Source organism: Microcebus murinus, unplaced genomic scaffold, assembly GCF_040939455.1.
Source record: "Microcebus murinus isolate Inina unplaced genomic scaffold, M.murinus_Inina_mat1.0 scaf001_hap2_Mmur4.0, whole genome shotgun sequence".
Taxonomy (NCBI): domain Eukaryota; kingdom Metazoa; phylum Chordata; class Mammalia; order Primates; family Cheirogaleidae; genus Microcebus; species Microcebus murinus.
This window is the reverse complement of record NW_027438947.1, coordinates 3,533,524-3,549,816: the sequence shown is the minus strand read 5'-3', so window position 1 is coordinate 3,549,816 and position 16,293 is coordinate 3,533,524. Positions and strand designations below refer to the sequence as shown.

Sequence of the window (16,293 nt, the reverse complement as noted above, 5' to 3'; positions counted from 1 at the left end):
ACCAACAGTGTAGGAGTGTTCCTCTCTCTTCACATCCATGCCAGCATTTGTTATTTGGAGACTTTTTATAAAGGCCATTCTCACTGAAGTTAAGTGATATCTCATGTTTTTTATTTGCATTTCCCGGATGATTACAGATGTTGAGCATTTTTTCATATGTTTCTTGGCCATTCTTCTGTCTTCTTTAGAAAAGTTTCTTTTAAAATACTTTGCTCACTTTTTAATACGGTTATTTGATTTTTTCTTGCTGATTTTCATGAGTTGTAAGTATATTCTAGTTATCAGCCATTTATCGGATGCGTAGGATGCAAAAATTTGCTCATATTCTGTAGGTTGTCTGTTTACTTTCATGACTGTTTATTTGGCTTTGCAGAAGCTTTGTAGTTTGATCATGTCCCATTTATTTATTTTTGTTGCTGCTGCGATTGCCTTTAGGGACATCTTCATAAACTCTTTGCCTAGGTCAATGTCTAGGAAAGTGTTTCCAAGTTTTTCCTCTAGAATTCTAATAGTTTCATACCTTAGCTTTAAGTCGGTTATCCAGCGTGAGTTGATTTTTCTGAGAGGTGAAAGGTGTGGATCCTGCTTTAGCCTTCTACAAGTGGCTATCCAGTTTTTCCAGCACCATTTATTAAAAAGGGATTCTTTTCCTCAGCGTATGTTTTTGTCTGCTTTGTCAAAGCTTAGATGGCTATATGAGGATGGTTTTATATCAGGATTCTCACTTCTGTTCGACTGGTCAATATTCCTATTTTTGTGCCAATACCAGATTGTTTTAATTACCACAGTTTTGTAGTATAGTTTGATATCTGGCATATTAATATCTCCCATTTTGTTTTTGTTACCTAGAATTTCTCTTGATATTCGGGGTCTTTTTTGGTTCCATACAAAGAGTAACATTATTTTTTCTATATCTGTGAAGAATACTGATGGGATTTTAATAAGTATTGCATTGAATCTGTAGATCAGTTTGGGTAGTATAGACATTTTAATGATGTTGATTCTGCTGATACACGAGCATGGAATGGATTTCCATCTGTTTACATCCTCTGCTATTTCCTTCTTCAGTGTTTCATAGTTCTACCTGTAGAGGTCTTTTACATCCTTGGTTAAGTATATTCCTAGGTACTTTAATTTCTTTGTTGCTATTGTGAAGGGTATTGAGTCTTTAATTTGGTTCTCAATTTGATTGTTGTTGTCGTATATGAATGCCTCTGATTTCTGTGTATTGATTTTGTATCCTGAGACTTTTCTAAACTCATTTATCAATTCCAGGAGTTTCCGTGTTGAATCTTTGGGGTTTTCTAAAAATAATATTATATCATCAGCAAACAGTGAAAGTTTGATCTCTTCTGCCCCTATTTGGATACTTTTAATTCCACTTTGCTGTCTGATTGCTGTAGCCAGGACTTCCAGCACTATGCTGAATAGAAGTGGAGATAGTGGGCAGCCTTGTCTGATTCCAGTTCTAAGTGGGAATGCCTTCAGTTTTTCCCCATTCAGTATGATGTTGGCTATGGGTCTATCATATATGGCTTGTATCATTTTTAGGTATGTCCCTTCTATGCCTATTTTCTTAAGTGTTCGTATCATGAAAGGGTGTTGAATTTTGTCAAAAGCTCTTTCTGCATCTATTGAGAGAATCATGTGGTCTTTATTTTTGCTTCTGTTTATGTGGTGAATTGCATTTATAGATTTACATATATCTTTTTTTTTTTGAGACAGTGTCTCACTTTGTTACCCAGGCTAGAGTGAGTGCCATGGCGTCAGCCTAGCTCACAGCAACCTCAAACTCCTGGGCTCAAGCGATTCTGTTGGCTCAGCCTCCCGAGTAGCTGGGACTACAGGCATGCACCACCTTGCCCGGCTAATTTTTTCTATTTATATTAGTTGGCCAATTTATTTCTTTCTGTTTATAGTAGAGACAGGGTCTCGCTCTTGCTCAGGCTGGTTTCGAACTTCTGACCTTGAGCAATCCGCCTGCCTCGGCCTCCCAGAGAGCTAGGATTATAGGCGTGAACCACTGCGCCCGGCCAGATTTACATATGTTGAACCATCCCTGCATCCCTGGGATGAAGCCCATGTGGTCGCGATGGATTATTTTTTTGATAAGAATCTGGATTTGGTTAGCTAAGATTTTGTTGAAAATTTTTGCATCTGTATTCATTAAGGATATTGGTCTGTAGTTTTCTTTTTTTGTTGCACCTTTCCTGGTTTTGGTATCAGAATAATATTCGCTTCATCAAAGGTGTTGGGGAGGTTTCCATTCTTCTCGATGTTGTGGAATAGTTTCTGCAAGATAGGTAATAGTTCTTCTTTGTAAGTGTTGCAAAATTGGGGTGTGAAGCCATCTGGACTGGGACTTTTCTTTTTAGGGAGATTTTTAATTGCTGTTTCTATTTCACCTGTTGAGGTTGGTCTGTTCAGGGAATCTGTTTCTTCATGATTGAGCTTAGAGGGCTGTGTGTTTCTAGATATTTGTCCATTTCCTCCATATTTTCCAGTTTGTGTGAATAAATATTTTTGTAGTATTCATAAATATATCTTGTATCTCTTTGGGATCAGTTGTGATATCTTCTTTTTTGTTCCTCATGGAGCTTATTAGAGATTTCCTTTATCTGCTTTTCATTAGCTTAGCTAGTGGTGTGTCAACTTTTTTTTCCAAAGAACCAACTTTTTGTTTTGTTAATCTCCTGAATAGCTTCCCTGTTTTCAATTTCGTTTAATTCTGATTTGATCTTGTTGATTTCACTCCTTCTGCTTGGTTTGGGGCTGTCCTGTTCTTCTTTTTCCAGCTCTTTGAGTCGTTTCATTAGATTGTCTATTTGTGATCTTTTTGACTTTTTGTTATAGGCATTTATGCATATAAAGTTTCCTCTCAGAACTGCTTTAGCTGTGTCCCAGAGGATTTGATAAATTATCTCTTCATTGTCATTTTCTTCATAGATTTTTTTTGATTTCCTCTTGATTTCTTCATTTATGAAGTAATCATTTAGTAGGAGGTTGTTTAATTTCCTCGTGTTTGTGTAGAAATGAGAATTTCTGTTAGGGTTGATTTCTACTTTTATTCCACTGAGTTCTGAGAAGATACATGGTATGATTTCTATTTTTTTAAATTTCATGAGGTTTACTGTGTGTCCTAGGATATGTCCAATCTTAGAAAATGTCCCGTGAGCTGATGAGAAGAACGTATATTCAGTGGATTTGGGGTAGAATGTTCTGTAAATGTCAGTAGACCGAATTGTTCTAGAGTTTTCTTTAAGTCCATTATTTCTTTGTTAAGTTTCTGTTTGGAAGATATGTCTCGTGCCTTCAGTGGGGTGTTGAAATCTCCTGTGATTATGGTATTGCTATTAATCAATTTGTTTAGATCCAGTAAGGTTTGCTTTATGAATCTGGGAGCAACCTAGTTGGGTGCATATATATTTAAAATTGTTCTCTCTTCTTGAGGAACTGTGCCCTTCACCATTATATAATGACCCTCTTTGTCTTTCACTACTTTAGTTGGTTTAAAATCTAAATCTTCTGCAATTAGAACTGCCACGCCAGCCTTCTTTTGGCTTCCACTTTCCTAGAATACTGATCTCCACCCTTTTACTTTTAGTCTATATGCATCCTTGCAGGTTACATGTTTTTCTTGAGACAGCATATACTTGGCCTGTATTTTCTTATCCATTCAGCCTGCCTATGTCTCTTGAGTGGAGAGTTTAAGCCATTCACGTTTATTGAGAGAACTGATAGGTAAGGTAGATTACTGTTCATTCTGTTGGGTTGGATGTTGTTGCTTTCGTAACTCTCTAGAGCCATAGTGATATCTGACCTTTAGTCTTTGGATGTTGGTTATTTTTATAATCGTGAGTTTCTATTATGGTGTTCCGTGTGTGACACTGGTTTGAGTACCTCTTGTAGGGCTGGTCTTGTTTTGGTGAATTCTCTGAGGCTTTGCTTCTCTGGGAATGTCTTTATTTCTCCTTCATATACGATGCTTAGTTTTCCAGGGAATAAGATTTTAGGCTAGGCATTGTTTTATTTCAGTAGAGAATGGGGCCCCTGTCTCTCCTTGCTTGTAAAGTCTCATGAGAATTTAAGTGTTATTCGAATTTGCTTTCCCTTGTATGTCACTTGCTTCTTTCATCTTACAGCTCTTAGAAGAGCCTCTTTAGTTGATATTTTGGTCAGTCTGAAGACTACATGACGTGACGTCTTCCTCTTTGCATTGAAATCCCAGGGTTCCTCTGGGCTTCTTGAACTTGTATATCGAGATTTTGAGCAAGGCCTGGGAAATTTTCCTCTATTATATCTTCGAAAAGCTTGTCCAACCCTTCAGTGTTGTCTTTTCCCCCTTATGGTAACCCTAAAATCCTCACGTTAGGTTTCTTCACGTAATCCCACAGCTCTTGTGGGCTTTGCTCTTTTCTCTTATTTCTCTGCTCTATCTCTGTGACTGATTTATTTAATTGGAAGGTGTTATCTTCAATCTCTGAGATTCTTTCTTCTGTTTGATCTACCCTGTTCTTGAGACTTTCCACAGTATTTTGTAATTCTCTGAGTTGATTCTTCATTTCCAGGACTTCGGTTATAGTTTTCTTCACTGTGTCGATTTCCTTAGTGATCCTTTGTTCCATATCCTTGAGACTTTTTTTGGTTTCTTTGTGTTGGTTATTGAGGTGTTCTTGCAGGTAGGTGAGTGTTCTTATGATCCACATTCGAAATTCCTCTTCTGTCATTTTGGTTGCCATGTTTTGGTTGTTGTCTGTTTCTAAGCGGCTGGTGCACCTCTTTGCTGGTGTGTTTTCCGTTTGTTTCTTCATATTTCTGGAGTTCCTTCGCTGATTTCTTCCCATTTCGCTCAGTTGTTGTTTCTTTCCTTTAGGTTTTCGATTGGGTATTCACATGTCTTGTTTAGTTTCTGAGCCAGTAGGTGGTGTTGCTCACTGGTCGCAGCTGTCACTGGGCTGGTGTCTGTAGGTCTCTCTACCCACTGGGGAGCCCTCCAGCAGTCCGAGATATGGTGGAGGGGAAACTGCCAATTTCCCTACCCTTCCCGCTGGTCTCCGGGCTGCTCCGGCGGCCTCCTGTCTTCTGCTTCCTTAATTACACAGGTGGAGATAGATGGCTGGAATGGGAGCAGTTCCTTTCTCAACTCCACCCCCAAGGCAAGGCTAGAAACTTTAGAGCCGAAGGCCCAGCCCCAAGTCACCAGAGTGTGTGGGTCGTAACATCTCTCTGTCTTGTATTCACCAAAGGCAGCATCCTACTAGGCTAAGACCTGCCCAGGTAAACTCCAGGGCCTGGTCACCGAACACAGGAGACCTGTGCAGGTAGAGACTGCCCTGAAGCTGGCAGGCCCATCGCCAGACCCTCGAATCCCTGTCTTCTGTCTCTTTAGTTATACAGGTGGAGATAAGTGGTAGGAATGGGAACAGTTCCTATCTCAGCTCTGCCCCCAAGGCAGGAACAGAAACTTTGGAGCCAAAGACTCAGCCACAAGACACGGGAGCGTGGTGGACGTAAATTCACTCTGCTTTATAAGTACCAAGGGAAGTCTCCCACGAGGCTCATCCCTGCCCAGGTGGGCTCCTCACTCTGGACACAGAGCGCGGGAGACCTGTGCAGTGAGATTGATTTGAAGCCGGCCGGCAGGCCGGCAGCCACACCCACCAGGCCGTGTCTTCTTTCTCTTTAATTCCACAGGTGGAGATAAGCGGCAGGAACGGGAGCAGTTTCTATCTCGTCTCCGTCCCCAAGGCGGGGATACAAACTTTGGAGCCAAAGGCCTAGCCTCAAATCCCTGGATGTGGGGGTCATAAAATATCTCTGCCTTATAACCACTAAAGGCAGCCTCAAGGATGCCCGGCTCTGCCCAGGCGGGCTCCACACTCTGGGCACAGCGTGAGGGAGACCTGTGCAGGGAGAGACTGACCAGAAGCAGGCAGGCAGCCAATGGGACCCACCAATCCCTGTTTTTGTCTCCTTAATTACACAGGTGGAGATAAGGGGCAGGAATGTGGACTGTTCCTATCTCAGCTCTGCCCCCCAAACCTGGGACAGAGACTTTGGAGCCCAGGGTGGGGCTACAGGTCGCAGGAGAGTGTGGAAGGCAATGTTTCTCTGCCTTAAAACCGCCAAGGGCAATCTCCCCTGTAGTACTGCCCCGTCCAGGCAGGGTCCACTCTCTGAGCACAGAGTCAGTGCCACTTGTGAAGCAAGTGACGGTCCAATATCAAATTGGTGGAGCAGGGGCGCGTCCCAGTGCTTTCTCTGTGCCTCCCCTCCAAACCCTGAGCCCAAGTCAGTGCTGGAATGCCAAATCAGCGCCAGAATGCGGGGGCAGGAGCAGTGCCAGAGCGGCAGAGGGAAGGGGGTCCTAATGGATCAAGGAGTCTATCTTTTCGCACTCTGACCTCTCAGTGCTTTCCCAAACCTCCTCTATATCCAAAGTCAAATCCTCCTTCTGTGTAAACTCCCCTTAACCATGGCCTGGGAGTGTTCTGCAGGGAGATGCCCAAGTGGGCTCTGGTTCCTGCTGCATGGAGAGCGGTTGCTGCACTCGGACCCTCCCCCTCCTTATACTGCCACTGCTGTGTGCTCTGGGGAACTCAGAGTGTTCCCTGCTCTAGTCTCCTCTCCACGCAACTTAGTCCTGCGCTGCCACTTCTCACCAACTTCATGCACCTCCCGTCCTACATGGAAGTGGAGCTCGGTGTAGGAGGGGGTGTCTCTCAACACCAGGTAGGGCTGGCACCACTGCCAGCTGGCAGCGGCTTAAAGCATGCCTGTTCCCTCCCTGTTGTGTGCCTCCAAATCCCCGAGTTTTGTGGAAGAATGATCGGTTCACCTTTGCTTTAGGCTGCAAATGGTCTTATCCCTTCGATTCCTGGTGGATGTCTGCAGGCTTGGGAAGCTGGTCCCGTGGTAATGCAGATCGCTCGATTGTGGCTATCCACTTTCTTCACTTTTCGCTCTGGGAGCAGAGAGCCAGGAGAGCACCCCTACTCTGCCATTTTCCCCATGTCCATTATTGATCTTGTTCAAGAGTCTTCTGTTGTGTATATATACCATGTATTCTCTGTCCATCCATCTTTTGATGAGTACTGAAGTTGATTCCGTATCTTGTCTGTTGTGAATATTGCTGCAATAAATGTATGGATGCAGATATCTTTTTAACATACTGATTTTATTTCCTCTGGATATATACCCAGGCAGTGGATTACTGGATAATATGGTAGTTATATATTTAATGTTTTGAGGAAACCTCATACTGGTTTTCATAATAACTGTACTAATTTACATTCCCACCAATAGTGTATAAATAAGAGTTCCCTTTTCTCCACATCCTTGCCAATACGTGTTATCTTTTTTTTTTTTTTTTTGAGACAGAGTCTCGCTTTCTTGCCTAGGCTAGAGTGAGTGCCGTGGCGTCAGCCTAGCTCACAGCAACCTCAAACTCCTGGGCTCAAGCAATCCTCCTGCCTCAGCCTCCCGAGTAGCTGGGACTACAGGCACGAGCCACCATGCCCGGGTGATTTTTATATTATATATATTAGTTGGCCAATTAATTTCTTTCTATTTTTATGGTAGAGACGGGGTCTCGCTCAGGCTGGTTTTGAACTCCTGACCTTGAGCAATCCGCCCGCCTCGGCCTCCCAGAGTGCTAGGATTACAGGCGTGAGCCACCACGCCCGGCCTCTTTTGTTTTTTTGATAATAGCCATGCTAACAGTAGTGAGGTGACATGCTACTTTTGTCTGTTTTTGCATAATGTACACAAAATTGTACAATACTAGTACATTTATATCATACACATGCACAGATCAAAATGCATGCTTAAAAATTTTTAGTGAATGATACACAAAGTATAGAGACAACTTCACTAGCCAAATACTCTCCCTCACCTTATTGGTGCCCTCAAGTTTTTTTCTATATAGAAATTTTGAAGCTTTTACTGGATCTCGGAGACTGCTGACCACCTGATTGAGTTTTGTTAGGAATTAGAAACATCATTTGAAGGCTTCTCCCAACATAGGTGGATAGAGAGGGACACGTTATCAAGCACCTATTAGGTGCTAGGTACATGTTTCATCCCATTAACTTATTTCCATTTAGGGGCACAAAGGCTAAAGGTGATGTTCTCACTTCTGGAGTAATCCTAGAAATTGATCTTAGGACAGCCAGGGAACTATGCAGAAAGCTCTATTTAACATATACACATTGAAATTAACTTTTCAGTAGACCCTGTTCTGGGAGCTGGAAATAGAGAGATGAATCATAACTAGACCCTATCCTAGAGAAACTCACATTCTAATGGTTCAGAATGCTACATACCACCTTTCCCTTAAAGACATTTCTGTTCCCTGCTATGCTAATAATTAAAATGTTATTCTCTTCCTTCCATACAAATACTCTTCTTCCATCTTTGCTTCCTTTATTTCTTTATCTTTTTTTCTATATCTTTATTTTCTATTTCTTTATCTTTATTTCTATATCATTTCTCAATGTGGGCTAAACTGGGAATCCTGATAATGGTTACAGAGGCACATACATTTTTGGCCCACACTGCTCCCTTTCTTTGCTTTTAGTGAAAGTTGACCCTACCTCCATGTCTCCACTGGAGATTCCAAGTGACAGTGAGGAGAGTACAACTAAGAGTAGATCCTCAGCCTTACAGAGTCTGCAGGGACTACAGCAAGAGTGAGTACTTTTATCTTTACTTCAAGTTTTTCTATGTGAAAATACATAGAGATTTGTACACATGCACAAATACATAGAGATGGAACTAATTATCAGACACAAGACTAATAATTTGAGGACAACAAAATATAGGTAAAATATAGGTAAATAATGGTAAAATGCCTAAAGGTATATGAATTTATGTGCACACATGTGCATGTACATATATGTTATGCTAGAATTCTAATTGTAGATTATCAATTTTACCCTTGAGAAATCTTTAAATTTCCCATAAAGTATAGTTCTATACTGTTTCTCTCTGTTTAAAGAAGCCTTGTATTCCAGTGTTGGAATTAATTAGAAGTAGTTGGCTTATGCTTAGCAACCATGTTGTATGACAAATACATTTTTTAAGGCATAAGAATGAGACTTATTGAAGTGAAATATTCATACTGTTTGAGAACACAACCACCCAAAGAAAGATTACCACCACTCATGCTATCTCAGGAACCTGTACTTACTGAGCATAATGGCCTAGTTGAGAGAATTGTTTGTACTATTCCAATTATCTCTTTTCTTGGGGATCTAGTATTAAATTAACATAAATTAAAAGCTAATAAGAGGTGGCGCCACTGTATTTAAGTCCATTTATTTGGCCTCCACTTTAAAGTCACTCTTTGGCTTTATCTCTATTTCTTTGCTCAGATCAACAACAATGGCCAAAATGCAGGGAGAAGAGTCGCTTGACTTGAAGAGAAGACGGATTCATCAATGTGACTTTGCCGGATGCAGCAAAGTATACACCAAAAGCTCTCATCTGAAAGCTCACCACAGAATCCATACAGGTCTGCCCACTCCCATCACACCCCCAACACACACACACACACACACACACACACACACACACACACACACACACACACACAATTTCTGAGAGATAAGAGAAGGAAGTCTTGAAACAAAGACTGATTCACTTATACCCACGAATAGAGCCACACTGATGGTTTTCACCCCTATGTCTTGTTCCTACTCTAAGGCAACTTTTCTAAAACCAGCCTAGGAAAGCACTAAGCCTGGTGTCTTCTGAATAGTCATCATCCTCAGTAAGCACTTGTGGAGTTTTTCTAATTGGAAAGTAATCACACTTGATTTTGGTATCTGCAGGGGGAGAAGGGTCCTGGAATCAAACCCCCATAGCCACTGAGGGACCACTGTATTAAGACATATTGTTATTGTTAAAGAAAAGCAAAAAAAAAAACATTAAGACTTTTATTTTGCTTAGATTTTGAATGTTGGCATCTAGTTGATTTTTAAAAATAAATACCAAGGACTGAAAGAAACCCAACTAGAAACCAGATGCAGCTTGTCAGTCATCAATTTATGCCGTTTGCCTTGGATACTCCTTCTCCCAAGTGATCTCCAGCTCAGAATCAGGACTTAAACACCTTGGACAAGGAAGAAGCCCTCCTTTCTTGTAAACATCTGTTGTGTTACATTTACTGTGTTAGGTTTTGTGTAGAAAGATCCAGAGCCCTCTATGCTGTTCATATTGAGGATATGAACAGGTGACTGATTTCTAGGCTGCATAGTGTAGAATGTTGTTCATGGAGGTGGAGAAAAAGAGTTATATTAATCAGTGAAGGGACACTAATGACTCTCAGGTTTCTGTTTTCAATAACTGAGTGGATGAAGGTACAGAGATTGGGAATTCGCCAGCCATCTCACAGCTAATAAGTGGGAAAAGCCCCATAGAGTCAAACCTTGGTATGCAACATAGATTCTCTATTGCTGGTATTCCACAGGTTCCTTGACACTGAGGGATCTGAAGAAATGCCCGATTCATCGCCCTCCAAAGATTATGATTCATTGTTAGGGGTCCTACAGAATTATATCACTGTCTTTGATAGATATTCTTTTAACAGAGAGCCATGGAACCCTTGCTTCTCTACAAACACCTTCTAGCATCCAATGTAGCCCTTCATCTCCCTTGAGCTTGCAGTCACATAAAGCATGAAGTACCTATACAACAATTTCCATTAAACATAATGTAAACATACTGTCAACCCTGAGTCTGTTTATAATGGTATCACACATTCACCCAGGCTCAAATTATTTTATTGATTCTTAACATTCTCTTATTCTCTCAGTTATTTGTTTCTAAAGTGAATATTTCCGTTTCATTTTGAATAGATTTTTATTTATAATGGTCATGTTGTCAAACTACACTGTCTGGTTTTGACATACCAAACTATTACTCATTGCTGAAAGTTACTTCACCTCTTTTTACCTCTGTGTCCTTATCTGGAAATAGTAATAGTGCAAAATACTTAGAATAGTATCTGGCATATAGTAAATAGTTAATAATGTTCGCTATGATTAGTGTATTTCTTTCCATTATAGTCTCATTGCCACCGCATTAGGGTTTTGTTTTTACTTTTATTTTTTTTAATTTAGTTTTATTTGTAAAATTTTATAGGGTACATATGAAATTTTGTTACATGTATATAATTTGTATTTCTATGTGTATAATGCATAGTGATTAAGTCAGGGTATTTTTGGTGTCCATCACCCAAGTACAATATATTTTTGTTAAGTATAATTACCCTACACTGCTATCAAACATTGAATTTATTCCTTCTATCTTACTGTATGTTTGTACCCTCTAACCCACTTCTCTTCATTCTCTTTTTCCCCCACTGACCCTTCCTAGTCTCCATTTTCTTTTTTTTTTTTGAGACAGAGTCTCGCTTGTTGACCAGGCTAGAGTGAGTGCCGTGGCATCAGCCTAGCTCACAGCAACCTCAAACTCCTGGGCTCAAGCAATCCTTCTGCCTCAGCCTCCCGAGTAGCTGGGACTACAGGCATTCACCACCATGCCCGGCTACTTTTTATATATATATATTAGTTGGCCAATTAATTTCTTTCTATTTATAGTAGAGACGGGGTCTCGCTCTTGCTCAGGCTGGTTTCGAACTCCTGACCTCAAGCAATCCGCCCGCCTCAGCCTCCCAGAGTGCTAGGATTACAGGCGTGAGCCACCGCGCCCGGCTCTTAGTCTCCATTTTCTATCTTTCCTCTCCCTAACTGCATGAGATCAAATATCTTAGCTCCTACATAAAAGTGTCTTCTTGTACATGGTGTATTTCACATAACATAAAGACCTCCAGTTCCATCCATGTTGCAGATGACAGGAATTCATTATTTTTTAAGGATGAGTAGTATTCCATTGTGTATATGTACCACATTTTTTTTATTTCGGTATATTATGGGGGTACAGATTTTAGGTTTCAATAAATGTCCATTCCCCCCTCCCCCCAAAAGTCTGAGTCTCCATCATGACCATCCCCCAGATGGTGCACATCTCACTCATTATGTAAGTATATACCCGCCCCCCTCCCCCCTCCCACCTGCCCAATACCCTATTACTGTAGTACCTATGTGTCCACTTAGGTGCTACTCAGTTAATACCAGTTTGCTGGAGAATATATCTGGTGCTTGTTTTTCCATTCTTGGGATACTTCACTTAGTAGTATGGGTTCCAGCTCTAACCAGGAAAATATAAGATGTGCTATGTCACCATTGTTTCTTAGAGCTGAATACTACTCCATGGTATATATATATACCACATTTTATTAATCCAGTGTTGGATTGATGGGCACTTGGGCTGTTTCCACAGCCTTGCAATTATGAATTGTGCTGCAATAAACATTCGAGTGCAGGTGTCTCTTTTGTACAGTGTCATTGGATCTTTTGGGTAGATGCCAAGCAATGGGATTGCTGGATCAAATGGTAGATTCACTGGTATCGCTTTAAGGTATCTCCATATTGCTTTCCAAAGAGGTTGAACTAGTTTGCAGTCCCACCAGCAGTGTAGGAGTGTTCCTCTCTCTCCGTAACCACGCCATCATTTATTGTTTGGAGTCTTTTTGATAAAGGCCATTCTCACTGGGGTTAAGTGATATCTCATTGTGGTTTTGATTTGCATTTCCCTGATGATTAGAGATGTTGAGCATTTTTTCATATGTTTGTTGGCCATTCTTCTGTCTTCTTTACAAAAATTTCTGTTCAAGTCCTTTGCCCACTTTTTTTTTTAATTTTTTTTTATATTGGCATATTATGGGGGTACAGATTTTAAGGTTTCAATAAATGCCCATTTCCCCCCTCCCCCCAAAATTCTGAGTCTCCATCATGACCATCCCCCAGATGGTGCACATCTCACTCATTATGTATGTATATACCCGCCCCCCGCCCCCCTCCCCAATACCCTATTACTGTAGCACCTATGTGTCCACTTAGGTGCTACTCAGTTAATACCAGTTTGCTGGAGAATATATCTGGTGCTTGTTTTTCCATTCTTGGGATACCTCACTTAGTAGTATGGGTTTCAGCTCTAACCAGGAAAATATAAGATGTGCTATATCACCATTGTTTCTTAGAGCTGAATAGTACTCCATTGTATACATATACCACATTTTATTTTATTTTATTTTTTGGCATATTATGGGGGTACAGATTTTAAGGTTTCAATAAATGCCCATTTCCCCCGCTCCCCCCAAAAGTCTGAGTCTCCATCATGACCATCCCAAAGATGGTGCACATCTCACTCATTATGTATGTATATACCCGCCCCCCTCCCCCCTCCCACCTCCCCAATACCCTATTACTGTAGCACCTATGTGTCCACTTAGGTGCTGCTCAGTTAATACCAGTTTGCTGGAGAATATATCTGGTGCTTGTTTTTCCATTCTTGGGATACTTCACTTAGTAGTATGGGTTCCAGCTCTAACCAGGAAAATATAAGATGTGCTATATCACCATTGTTTCTTAGAGCTGAATAGTACTCCATGGTATATATATACAACATTTTATTAATCCATTCTTGGATTGATGGGCACTTGGGCTGTTTCCACAGCCTTGCAATTATGAATTGTGCTGCAATAAACATTCGAGTGCAGGTGTCTTTTTTGTAGCGTGTCACTGGATCATTTGGGTAGATGCCCAGCAATGGGATTGCTGGATCAAATGGTAGATTCACTTGTATCGCTTTAAGGTATCTCCATATTGCTTTCCACAGAGGTTGAACTAGTTTGCAGTCCCACCAGCAGTGTAGGAGTGTTCATCTCTTTCCGCAACCACGCCAGCATTTATTGTTTGGAGATTTTTTGATAAAGGCCATTCTCACAGGGGTTAAGTAATATCTCATTGTGCCTTTGATTTGCATTTCCCTGATGATTAGAGATGTTGAGCATTTCTTCATATGTTTGTTGGCCATTCTTCTGTCTTCTTTAGAAAAATTTCTGTTCAAGTGCTTTGCCCACTTTTTAATGGGGTTATTCGATTTTTTCTTCCTAATTTTCGTGAGTTCTAAGTATATTCTAGTTATCAGTCCCTTATCGGATGCATAGGATGCAAAAATTTTCTCCCATTCTGTAGGTTGTCTGTTTACTTTCATGACTATTTCTTTGGCTGTGCAGAAGCTTTGTAGTTTGATCATGTCCCATTTATTTATTTTTGTTGCTGCTGTGATTGCCTTTGGGGACTTCTTCATAAACTCTTTGCCCAGGCCGATGTCTAGGAGAGTGTTTCCAACTTTTTCCTCTAGAGTTCTAATAGTTTCATATCTTAGGTTTAAGTCTGTTATCCAGCGTGAGTTGGTTTTTGTGAGAGGTGAAAGGTGTGGGTTCTGTTTTAGCCTTCTGCAGGTGGCTATCCAGTTTTCCCAGCACCATTTATTGAAGAGAGATTCTTTTCCCCAGCGTATGTTTTTGTCTGCTTTGTAAAAGATTAGATGGCTATATGAGGATGGTTTTATATCAGGATTCTCACATCTGTTCCACTGGTCAATATTCCTGTTTTTGTGCCAATACCATATTGTTTTCATTACTACAGCTTTGTAGTATAGTTTGATATCTGGCATATTAATGCCTCCCATTTTGTTTTTGTTGCCTAGAATTGCTCTTGATATTCGGGGCCTTCTTTGGTTCCATACGAAGCGTAGAATTATTTTTTCTATATCTGTGAAAAATGCTGATGGGATTTTTATAGATATTGCATTGAATCTGTAGATCAGTTTGGGTAGTATAGACATTTTGATGATATTGAGTCTGCCGATCCACGAGCATGGTATGGATTTCCATCTGTTTACATCCTCTGCTATTTCCTTCCTCAGTGTTTCATAGTTCTCCCTGTAGAGGTCTTTTACGTCCTTGGTTAAGTATATACCTAGGAACTTTAAATTCTTTGTTGCTATTGTGAAGGGAATTGAGTCTTTGATTTGGTTCTCGATTAGATTGTTGTTCGCGTATATGAATGCCTCTGACTTCTGTGTACTGATTTTGTATACTGAGAGTTTACTAAATTCATTGATCAGTTCCAGGAGTTTCTTGGTTGAATCCTTAGGGTTTTCTAGATACAATATCATATCATCAGCAAACAGTGAAAGTTTGATCTCTTCTGCCCCTATTTGGATACATTTGATTTCATTTTCCTCTCTGATTGCTGTAGCCAAGACTTCCAGCACTATGTTGAACAGAAGTGGAGATAGTGGGCAGCCTTGTCTGGTTCCAGTTCTAAGTGGGAATGATTTCAATCTTTCCCCATTCGTATGATGTTAGCTATGGGCCTGTCATATATGGCTTGTATCATTTTTAGGTATGTCCCTTCTATGCCTATTTTCTTAAGTGCTCGTATCATGAAAGGGTGTTGAATTTTGTCAAAAGCTTCTTCTGCATCTATTGAAAGAATCATGTGGTCTTTGTTTTTGCTTCTGTTTATGTGGTGAATTGCATTTATAGATTTATGTATGTTGAACCATCCCTGCATCCCTGGGATGAAGCCCACTTGGTCGTGGTGGATTATTTTAAATGATAAGCGTCTGGATTCGGTTAGTTAAGATTTTGTTGAAAATTTTTGCATCTATATTCATTAGGGATATTGGTCTGTAGTTTTCTTTTTCTTTTTTTTTTCTTATTTTGGCATATTATGGGGGTACAGATTTTAAGGTTTCAATAAATGCCCATTTCCCCCCCCAAAAGTCTGAGTCTCCATCATGACCATCCCCCAGATGGTGCACATCTCACTCATTATGTATGTATATACCTGCCCCCTCCCCCTCCCACCTCCCCAATACCCTATTACTGTAGCACCTGTGTGTCCACTTAGGTGCTACTCAGTTAATACCAGTTTGCTGGAGAATATATCTGGTGCTTGTTTTTCCATTCTTGGGATACTTCACTTACTAGTATGGGTTCCAGCTCTAACCAGGAAAGTATAAGATGTGTTATATCACCGTTGTTTCTTAGAGCTGAATAGTACTCCATGGTATACATATACAACATTTTATTAATCCATTCTTGGATTGATGGGCACTTGGGCTGTTTCCACAGCCTTGCAATTATGAATTGTGCTGCAATAAACATTTGAGTGCAGGTGTCTTTTTTGTAGAGTGTCACTGGATCATTTGGGTAGATGCCCAGCAATGGGATTGCTGGATCAAATGGTAGATTCACTTGTATCGCTTTAAGGTATCTCCATATTGCTTTCCACAGAGGTTGAACTAGTTTGCAGTCCCACCAGCAGTGTAGGAGTGTTCATCTCTCTCCACATCCACGCCAGCATTTGTTAT

The 16,293-nt window shown here is 40.6% G+C and overlaps 1 protein-coding gene across 1 annotated transcript in view; it reads left to right on the top strand.

The window, feature by feature from the left end:
* Positions 1-16,293, top strand: part of KLF8 (KLF transcription factor 8) — a 301,584-nt gene that overhangs the window by 250,326 nt on the left and 34,965 nt on the right. The window contains exons 6-7 of the mRNA XM_020284954.2: positions 8,579-8,690; positions 9,375-9,514. Of these exons, the coding sequence (XP_020140543.1) occupies positions 8,579-8,690; positions 9,375-9,514 (252 nt within the window). The remainder of the gene's footprint in view (positions 1-8,578; positions 8,691-9,374; positions 9,515-16,293) is intronic.